Source organism: Camellia sinensis, chromosome 1 (assembly GCF_055761805.1).
Source record: "Camellia sinensis isolate YWXY chromosome 1, ASM5576180v1, whole genome shotgun sequence".
In the NCBI taxonomy this organism is placed as follows: domain Eukaryota; kingdom Viridiplantae; phylum Streptophyta; class Magnoliopsida; order Ericales; family Theaceae; genus Camellia; species Camellia sinensis.
Genome location: NC_138961.1, coordinates 108,537,799 through 108,548,688, shown reverse-complemented (window position 1 = coordinate 108,548,688; position 10,890 = coordinate 108,537,799). Strand labels below are relative to the sequence as shown.

Below are 10,890 nucleotides of genomic sequence, written 5' to 3'. Positions count from 1 at the left end.
CCGGTGGGTCAAGGTACTAACCCTAGATGGTCTGAGGAAGTGGGAAGAGGAACATAATAGGTTTCGGGATCTCCCTAACAGTCTCGATGCAGCCAGGATTCAAGGAGAGGGCAAACAAAAGGTGAATCCAAGGGAGGCAGAGAAGATTACAGATACTGAAGTCCCTTTGGTGGACCATGGGTACAACCCTAATCCCCAAGGAGGGCGTGGGAGGGGAGGAGGTAGTTATCGAGGAGTGAGAGGAGGGCGTGGTGGAGCGGGGAGCAGCAAATTTATGGAGGAAGGGAGACCTGCACAACAACGGACATGGGCTAATGTAGCTGCATCGTCAAGGTCGAGTGTTAAACTCAGGTATATCCCTCCTTCATCTGTTGATGATGCGATAGTCGTGCATATGCCTCCTAGATCAGAGCCACTTGACAAATGGGACTCCTCCCTTATTGGTTACTTTGTTGATAAGGGAGTGGGGTATAACTATTTGCGTAATAGTGCCTTTGGGCTTTGGAAGTCTAAAGGATTAAAGGAAGTTCAAACAAATGGGGATGGGTTTATGTTTTTTATTTTTGATTCCCCAGAAAGCTGTAGAGAAGTGCTTGAGGGGGGGCCTTGGTATATTGGAGGCTACCTTCTTATTCTCAAGCAGTGGAAGAGAATGATGAAGTTGGCAAAAGAGAAGTTTACCAAAATTCCAATTTGGGTAAAATTCTTCAACATTCCAATGGAGTACTGGGACCTCGATGGGTTTAGTAGAATAGCAAGTGCAATTGGTAATCCCCTCTTTCTGGATCAGCTCACGGCTAGGGGTAGTGACTGGCTTTCACTGGAGTTTGTATTGAAATCGAGGCAACTTCCAAATTGCCTACATATTTCCAGATCTGGTGTGATGATGAAGCTGTCTTAATCCGTGTAGAATACTAAGGCCTTCCTGCTATATGCCAACACTGTCAGATTTTTGGGCATGAGACTGCTAAGTGTGTTTCAACACAGGTTGCCCACTTGATCTCTTTACAAAAAAACACTGAGGAGCAAACTACGGAGTTGGTAGATGAGTGGACAACTGTTACAGCTAAAGGTAAAAGAAAGGTGGGAGAACCAGAACCAGCTCTCAGCCCCGTCTTGGAGGAGGAAACAAATCCTATCAACATGATGGAGGAGTTGGTTCCTAACCCAGTGGTAGAGGAGGCTCCTCAATCTTACCAAGCAGTGGTGGATCTCTCAGAAGGTTCGGAGGAGACTAATGCAGTGATGGACCCGGCTAAAGAAATGGACAAGTTTACAGAAAAAGTTCTGGAAATCACGAAGCTGGTTATTCCTCAGACAGCTGAGCACATGAAGTCAGTGATCGCTGAAGTCAAGTTGGCAAGGGAAATACAAAAAGCTACTACTCACCAAGTAGCTAATCAGATGAGTGGTAAGTCCTCTGGCAAAGGTACCAGCAGCCAGAGGAGGAAGAAAAGGTAACCCAGGTTGTAGTTGGTTGTGGTTTGGCTTTTTTGTTGAGTCTCGTTTTTTTTTGTATCCCAATGACTGTTAAAATTGCTTTTTGGAATGTTAGAGGGTTGAATGACCCTTCTAAACATAAGGAAATTAAAAATTTGGTTCTCAATGAAAATATCAATGTCATGGGTGTTTTGGAGACTAAGATCAAACAAGTTAATGAAAATAAAATTTGTTCCAAGTGTTTTGGTGATTGGTCCTTTTTGTCTAACTCTCAACCAACTGTAACTGGTAGGGTGTGGGTGTATTGGAATAATGTTATTTGTAATGTCCAATTGATTTCTATGTCTAACCAACATATTTTTTGCAAGATAACAGAGTTGGCTACAAATGATGATTTTTTTGCAACTTTTGTTTATGCTGAAAATAAACACAATTTAAGACTTCCTCTTTTTGAGAGTTTGGCTCAGATCTCCCGGTCTAAATCCAAATCCCCCAGTATTTTTCTGGGTGATTTCATTGCTATTAGAATTCGTCAGGAAAAAGTGGGGGGGGTCTTCTAACTGGTCTTCTGAGCATGAGGCGTTTAATACCTGCATTAATGAGTCTGAATTGGCTGACCTTTCCTATGAGGGATGCCAGTTCACTTGGTCTAACAAAAGGTGTGGTGGTGAATACATAGCCACGAAAATTGATAGGGTGTTAATCAATGAGGCTTGGTTAGACAAATTTCCAGAGTCTACTGCCTTCTTCCTCCCTTCAGGGGTCTCTAATCACTCCCCTACTGTGGTCAACACCTCTATTGCTAAGACCTCTTTCAAAAAGCCTTTTAAGTTTTTTGATTGTTGGTCTAAACATCCGGAGTTCATCTCTACTGTGTCCTCTACTTGGAATCAATATATTAGAGGTGTCCCTATGTTTAGGGTGTATCAAAACCTGAGGCAACTCAAGGTCAAACTCAAACTCTTAAACAAAAAGGACTTTAGCGATATATCGCTCCGTGTTCAAGCATCTAAGACCAATTTGGACCTTCTCCAATTTAAATTGGATAAGGACCCGTTGAATATTGTGCTTCAAGGTCAGGAGAGGGAGGAGCATAAGAAGTATTTAGATCTTAGCCAGGTGGAAGAGAGTCTTGCCCTTCAGAAATCTAGAATCCAATGGCTCGGGCTTGGGGACAGGAATAGTAGCTTCTTCTTTAGAACTGTCAAAAGTAATATAAATAGGGGGAAGATTCTGAGTGTTGATATGGGTAATGGCCTTAGATCCACTAAAAGTGGAGACATTCACAATGCTTTCATTCAGTACTACACTAATCTTTTTGGTTCCCCTTTTGAGGATGAGTATCATGGCTTTGAGAGAATCAGATCCCTGGTGCATTCCAAGGTCTCTGATGATCAATCTGCTATGCTGAGTAGGCCTGTTACTGATGGTGAAATTAAGGAGGTCTTTTGGTCCCCCAAGGCCAATAAGGCCCCTGGCCCTGATGGCTACTCAGCGGGCTTCTTTAAGAGCTCTTGGGATATTGTGGGTAAGGAGGTGACTACAGCTATCAGGTCTTTCTTTGAGTCTGGCAAGCTTCTCTCGGAAGTCAATAGTACTATCATTGCCCTTATCCCTAAGATTCCCAATCCCATGAAGGTGGGTGATTATAGACCCATTTCTTGTTGTAACACTATTTATAAGTGTATTGCCAAAATCATAGCGAATATAGTTAAGCATGTGTTGCCGAATTTGATTGATCCTGTTCAATCTGCTTTTGTTCCTGGTAGAAGGATCTCGGATAATATATTTATGTCCCAAGAGATCATGAGAGGCTACCATAGAGACTCCAAGGTCCCTAGGTGTGCTATGAAAGTGGACATCATGAAAGCCTACGACAATGTTAGATGGGAGTTTATCCTTGATATCCTCAAAGCTATGGACTTCCCTCTAAGTATGATTAATTGGATCAAGGCATGTATGACAAGTCCCTCTTTCTCTATTTGCATTAATGGTAGTCTTCATGGGTACTTCAAAGGTGCCAGAGGGCTTAGATAGGGAGACCCTACGTCCCCCTACCTGTTTGTGCTAGCTATGGAAATTCTTGCTAGAATCCTTGCTGAAAAAGCCAAGAGTCCTATGTTTAAGTTCCATTGGAGGTGTGATAAGACCAAAATTGTGAACCTTTGTTTTGCTGATGATCTGATGATTTTTAGTAAAGGTGATCCTGGGACTGTGAACCTTATTATGCAAGGATTGGATGAATTCAGAAGGCTATCTGGCCTTACTCCGAGTCCTAACAAGAGTAATATTTTCTTCTCTGGTTGTAACAGGCACCTCAGAGAGGAGATTCTTCATATTGCTAAGTTCAATGAGGGGACTCTCCCGGTTAAATACTTGGGAGTTCCTTTGATTACCACTAAGCTCAAGGCTTTTGATTGCCAAATTCTGATTGATAGGATAACGAAGCGAATTAAGAGTTGGACTAATAAACTTCTATCCTATGCGGGTAGAGCTCAACTCATTCAAACCATCCTCTTTTCGATGCAAGTGTATTGGTCTTCTATGTTCATCCTTCCTAGGAAGGTTATTAGAGATATTGAGAGCCTGCTTAGAGCCTTTCTTTGGTCTGGGTCTGATTTGAAGAAGCATAGTGCTAAAATTGCTTGGAGCTCTATATGTAAACCCAAGAATGAGGGGGGCTTGGGTTTCAAAGATATGGGTATTTGGAATAAGGCTGCTGTAGCTAAACATGTTTGGTTCCTCTTCTCTGGTGGAGAGGGCTCTATGTGGTGCCAATGGGTCAAGTCCTACTTACTCAAAGGTAGGAGTTTCTGGTATGTTAAAGTCCCTAGTGACCCCTCTTGGGTCTGGAGGAAAATCCTGAAGCTTAGACATCTCCTCCTCCCCCTTATTAAGCTTAAAATTGGTAATGGGGAGCAAGCTTTTCTATGGTTTGATAACTGGCATCCCCTTGGATCGTTGTGGAGCAGGTTTGGGCCCAGAATTGCCTATGATTCAGGTCTTGACTGTAACTCTAAAGTTAGCTCCATCATCTCTAGTGGTGCTTGGAAGTGGTCTTTCCCTAATTCTTGGGAGATCCGAGAGTGGATTGCATCTACTCCCTCCACTTTTAAACCCACTGTGAGCACTCATGATTGTCCCTGGTGGAGTCTTACAGGTGATGGTCTTTTCACTATTCAGTCTACTTGGGACTGCTGGAGGGATAAGGGTCCTAAAGTCTCTTGGAGTAAATTGCTCTGGGGGCATCCCTATATTCCTAGGGTTAGCTTCATTGTTTGGTTGGCTATTCATGAGAGACTGAACACTAGGGATAGATTGCAAGTTTTTGGGCTTGTTACTCACCCTAGTTGTCCCCTCTGCAATGATCCTATGGAGAGTCATTCTCATCTTTTCTTTAGGTGTGCCTATTCATCACAGATTTGGGCTGCTATTCAGGGTAAATGTAATGTGAGTTGGCCTAACCTCAACTGGGCTGACAATGTTGAGCTGGCTGTGACTTCTACTAAAGGTAGATCTCTGAAGTCTGCTATTACTAAGTTGTCCTTTATGTGTACGGTGTATCATATCTGGAGGGAGAGGAATAGTAGAGTTTTTAGTCAAACTAGTATTCCTGCTGAGATTGTCACCAAACAAATTATCCAAATGGTGAGGGGTAGGATGATTTCTTTGAGTAATGTGATGTTGTCTACAGGTGATAGCTGGTACTTGTCACAATGGAATCTGCCAACAACAATCATGAGCTTGCCTATTGCTGGAAGAGGCACGAGGGACGTGAGTTCACCTAAAAAGTGTGGAATCAATATATTCTGGGAGTCCCTATGTTCAGAGTTTGTCAAAAACTCAGACAACTGAAACCTGTTTTTAAGGCCATGAACAAAAAGGAGTTCAGTGACATTTCTACCAGAGTGTTGGCCACTAAATCTGAGTTGGATTCTGTACAATGGAAGTTGGATAAGGACCCTGGTAAGCTTGAGCTTCAGAGACTTGAGAGAACTCTCTACAAACAGTATGTTGATTTGACTATGGTTGAAGAGAGTTTGGCTCACCAAAAATCTAGGGTTCAGTGGCTGAAGTTGGGGGACTCTAATAGCAAGTTCTTTTTTAAGACTATTAAGGGTAATATTAATAGGGGTAAAATTCTTAATATTGAGTTAAAGGATGGGAGTATATCTAACAAGCCTGAAGAGATTCAAAATGCTTTCACAAATTTTAACTCTGACTTGTTTGGTACTCCTATTGCTGGCCATTATGATGGGATTGAAAGAATAAATGCCCTTGTTAAATCTAGGGTCTCCAATGATCAATCTGCTCTCCTTGCTAGACCAGTGACTGATCTGGAGATTCAGGATGTTTTTTGGTCTCTTAAACCTAACAAGGCCCCTGGCCCTGACGGTTACCCTGCTGGCTTTTTCAAAAAATCTTGGGGTATTGTTGGTAGAGAGGTAACCCAAGCTATTAGAACTTTTTTTTGAGTCTGGGAAACTTCTCTCCGAAGTCAATAGAACAATCATAGCTCTCATCCCTAAAGTTCCTAACCCTGCAAAAGTGGGAGACTTTAGACCCATCTCTTGTTGCAATACAATATACAAATGTATAGCGAAGATCATTGCAAATAGGATTAAAGAGGTCTTGCCTGACCTCGTTGATCCTGTGCAATCAGCTTTTGTGCAGGGCAGGAGAATTTCTGATAATATCTTCTTGTCTCAAGAAATTTTGAGGGGTTACCATAAGAATTCCACTACCCCTAAGTGTGCGATGAAAGTGGATATCATGAAAGCTTACGATAGTGTGAGATGGGAGTTTATCATTGATATCCTCAAAGCCATGGCTTTTCCGCCCATTATGATATCCACATATGACATTATCCGAACATCCTAGAGAGTAGAAAGTCATCATCAAGTTGGAACAAGCATCCATGATATAAGTCTGCAAAAGAGTAACCAATTAGAAAACCCACAATATTTGCTCACCCTCACTCAACCCTCAATATAGGTACACTATCCCCACTCAATCTGCTCCCAGCATTGTTGTCCTGGGGCTACTTCATAATTGCTGTAGGTAAATTCCATTGTGACAAATACCATGCATCACCTGCAGAGTTAGCCAGATTATGCATAGAAAGCATCCTACCTCTAACCATCTGGACAATGAGATTAGTCACAATTTTATCAGTTTTAAACTCCTTGCTAAAGATTCTCCTATTCCTTTCTATCCAAATCTGGTAGACAGTGCAAAGAAAGGAGAGTTTCATAAGAGCAAACTTCAAAGTTTTACCTTTGGTGGACTTAGTAGCATAGACCACATACTCCAGCCAGGATAATTGGGGCCAGCTACTGTTACACTTGACCTGAATGGCTCCCCAAATCCTAGAGGAATACACACACCTGAAAAACAAATGAGAGTGATTCTCCTCAGGACCATGGCAAAGGGGGCAAGTAGGATTAGAAACAAGGCCGAACAGATGCAGCCTATCCCTCGTGTTTAATCTCTCATGAATAGCCATCCAGACCACAAAATTGACCCTAGGAATGAAAGGAGGCCCCCAAACAAGATTAGCCCAAGGCACTTTAATACCCTTATCCCTCCAACAATCCCAAGCAGATTGTATAGTAAAATTACCATCCGCAGCTAGGTTCCAGATAGGACAATCCTGGCTATCCCTATTAGGTTTAAGAGCAAGAGGAGTAAAGGAAATCCACTCCTTGATCTCCTAAGAGTTATCAATAGGCCACTTCCAATCATTATTAGATATGACAGCACTAACTTTGGAATTGACAGGAAGACCTGTGTCATACAAAATCCTATGCCCAAACCTATCCCATAAAGAACCCAAAGGATGCCAATTATCAAACCACAGAAACACCTTCTCCCCATTACCAATATTGAACTTGATAAGAGGGAAGATATTTTTCCTAAGAGACAGAATTTTCCTCCAGACCCATGAGGGGTCACTAGGCATCTTAACATGCCAAAAGCTCTTACCCCTAAGTAAGTAGGACTTAACCCATTGGCACCAAATAGACCCTTCCCCTCCAGAGAACAAGAACCAAACATGCTTGGTGATAGCCGCCCTGTTCCAGACCCCCATCTCCTTAAACCCTAAGCCCCCTTCACCTTTAGGCGTAAACAATATTCCAAGCGATTTCAGCACTATGCATCTTCAACTCAACACCGGACCAAAGAAAAGATCTCAAAATTTTATCAATCTCTCTAATCACCTTTTTTGGGAGGATAAAAAGAGAAGACCAATAGACTTGCATAGAAAAAAGGATAGTCTGGATAATTTGAGCTCTACCCGCATAAGAAAGAAGTTTATTGGTCCAGCTCTTAATCCTCTTGGTGATACTCTCAATCAGAATTTGACAATCAGTATAGCCTTAAGCTTCGTAGTGATCAAGGGCACACCCAAGTATTTCACCGGAAGAGTGCCCTCAGTAAACTTGGAAATTCTAAGAATGTCATTTTTAAGCTCACTATTACACCCCGAGAAGAATATATTACTCTTACTAGGACTAGGGGTGAGACCAGACAACAATCTAAACTCCTCTAAGCCTTGCATGATAAGGTTGACAGTGCCAGTATCACCTTTACTGAAAATCATAAGATCATCTGCAAAGCATAGATTGACAATCTTGGTTTTATCACACCTCCAATGAAACTTAAATATGGGATCACAAGCTTTTTCAGCCAAAATTCTAGCTAGGATTTCCATAGCCAAAACAAACAAGTAAGGGGACGTCGGATCCCCTTGTCTAAGCCCTCTAGCCCCTTTGAAATACCCATGAAGACTACCATTAATGCAGATCGAGAAAGAAGGACTCGTCATACAAGCCTTGATCCACATAATCATACAAGGGGGAAAGTTCATAGCCGACAAGATGTCAAGAATAAGCTCCCACCTAACATTATCATAAGCTTTCATAATATCCACTTTCATAGCACACTTAGGAATTTTAGAATTTCTATGATAACCCCTCATTATCTCCTGAGACAAAAAGATGTTATCCGAGATCCGTCTACCCTGGACAAAAGCTGATTGCACAGGATCAACAAGATCCGGAAGAACAATCTTAACTCTATTGGCAATGATCTTGGCAATGCACTTATAGATCGTGTTGCAACAAGAGATAGGCCTATAGTCCCCAGCCTTCATGGGGTTAGGGATTTTAGGAATAAGAGCTATAATTGTACTGTTCACCTCAGAGAGAAGTTTACTAGTTTCAAAAAAGGATCTTACAGCAAGGGTGACCTCCTTACCCACTATATGCCACGAGCTCATGAAAAAACCCGCCGAATAACTGTCAGGACCCGGGGCCTTATTGGGCTTGAGGGACCAAAAAACATCCTTAATCTCAGCATCAGAAATAGGCATAGCAAGCATAACAGATTGAGACACAAAAACCTTAGTTTTCACCAAAGATTTAATCCTATCAAGGCCATTATACTGGTCCACAAAGGGGGAGCCAAAAAGGTTGGTATAAAACTGAACAAAAGCATTGTGAATGTCACTGATATCCGTAATTCTAGTACCATCCCCCAACTCAACACTCAAAATTTTACCTCTATTAATATTGTTCCTCACCGACCTAAAAAAGAAGCTGCTGTTCCTATCCCCCAAATTAAGCCATTGAATTCTAGATTTTTGGAGAGCAAGACTCTCCTCCACCCTACTAACGTCCAAATATTTCTTATACTCCTCCCTCTCCTGAACCTGAAGGCCACAATTCAGAGGATCTTTATCAAGCTTGATCTGGATTGAGTCCAGATTAGCTTTCGAAACTTGAACTCTAATAGAAATGTCACTGTAATCTTTTTTATTCAACAACTTGAGTGCAGTTTTGAGCTGTTTCAGCTTTTGATAGACCCTAAACATAGGAACACCTCTAATAAATTGATCCTAGGTAGCAGACACACAATTCAGAAAATCAGGATGCTTAGACCAAAAGTCAAAGTATTTGAAAGGTTTTTTAAAAGAGGTTTTGGTCTCACTAATATTAACAATAGCAGGAGAGTGGTCAGAAATTCCAGATGGTAGAAAAGAAGCACTAGACTCAGGGTATAGGACTAGCCAGTCCTCATTAATTAACACCTTATCAATTTTAGTAGCAATATAGTCACCAGCACCTCTCTTATTAGCCCACGTAAATTGACAACCACCATAAGAGAGGTCAAACAATTCAGATGAGTTAATATATGTGTTAAATTCTTCATTCTCATTAGACCAAACTGAAGAACCCCCTACTTTTTCCTGTCGATATCTTATGGCATTGAAATCACCCAGGAAAATGCAAGGGGAATTGGACTTAACATGGGAGATGCGAAAAGGAGGAGTTCAACTCTTGTATTATCCACTCTGGTTTGGATGAACTCTCATATAGTGGCTGCCAATTCACTTGGGCCAATAAAAGGGATAGTGGTCAGTACATTGCAACAAAAATTGATAGGGTTCTGGTCAATGAGGTTTGGCTTGACCTGTACCCTAATTCTTGTGCAACTTTCCTTACTTCCTCTATCTCTGATCATTCTCCTGCTGTGGTTACTGTGTCTGAAGCCATTACTTCCTTTTTTTTTTTTTGGGTGAATAAGACATAAATAAAAAAACAGGAATTACACAGCTACAAGGGGCATACCCCAGGACCTAACGAAAACTATACAAGAACAAATGAAAGAAACCAAAACACTCAACCAGCAAACAAACCAAAATAAAAACATGACAAGAATAACTATCAAGACACAGACCCGAACATACAAAAATGTTCATGTGTCCCATAATAAACATATGGGAAAGATGAACACAATCAGACAGGTTCGGGACCAAACAGACCAGCTTAAACATGCACATCCCGCAGTTAAAGCATAAGACCTAAGAATAAACAAGCATACATCAGGCTTTGACAACCAAATAGTCAAATAAATAAGAAGCAAAAGGTTCCTCCATTCTGGACATTTCCAGCGGTCACAGTAAGCAAAGAAAGAGAAGTCCAACCCGTGGCTGTCCCATTTATCAGAGAACCTAGGATGCTAGTCACAGATGTTGGTCCTATACAAAAGAGGAACCTGTCGAGAGAATACCAAGCACAGCAACCAGGCATACCAAAGTCCACAGTATGAAACCCACAAAACAACAAACCAGAAATGCCGTGCACATCCCGCACGGATAGGCCAAAAGGAATTAAACACAACAGACCATTTACAATGTCCAACCGTAATGAATTAAAATAACAGGAAAGGAAGACACTCATGCTAAACCATGTACAGCCCACACGGTTAGGCCAAAAGGAGTGACAACCAAGCAAAACACTCATAGTCCATACACATTCAAATAAAATAAAAGTAAACGAAAGACAAGTACCCACAAAGGCGCTATAAGCAGCCATCAACATTTGCCAGAAAACACGACCACCCATAGTGCCATCGAACCCAAAACAGTTCATACAGCCCCAACAG

At 41.6% G+C, this 10,890-nt stretch overlaps 1 protein-coding gene across 1 annotated transcript; it reads right to left on the bottom strand.

Moving 5' to 3' along the window:
- Positions 1-6,481: 6,481 nt before the first annotated feature.
- On the bottom strand, positions 6,482-7,531 carry LOC145814273 (uncharacterized). The gene is made up of 2 exons (XM_082910931.1): positions 7,208-7,531; positions 6,482-7,153 (listed from the first exon to the last, which is right to left on the bottom strand). Exons 1-2 carry the CDS (start codon positions 7,529-7,531, stop codon positions 6,482-6,484), a joined length of 996 nt encoding a protein of 331 aa, XP_082767057.1.
- Positions 7,532-10,890: the final 3,359 nt, after the last annotated feature.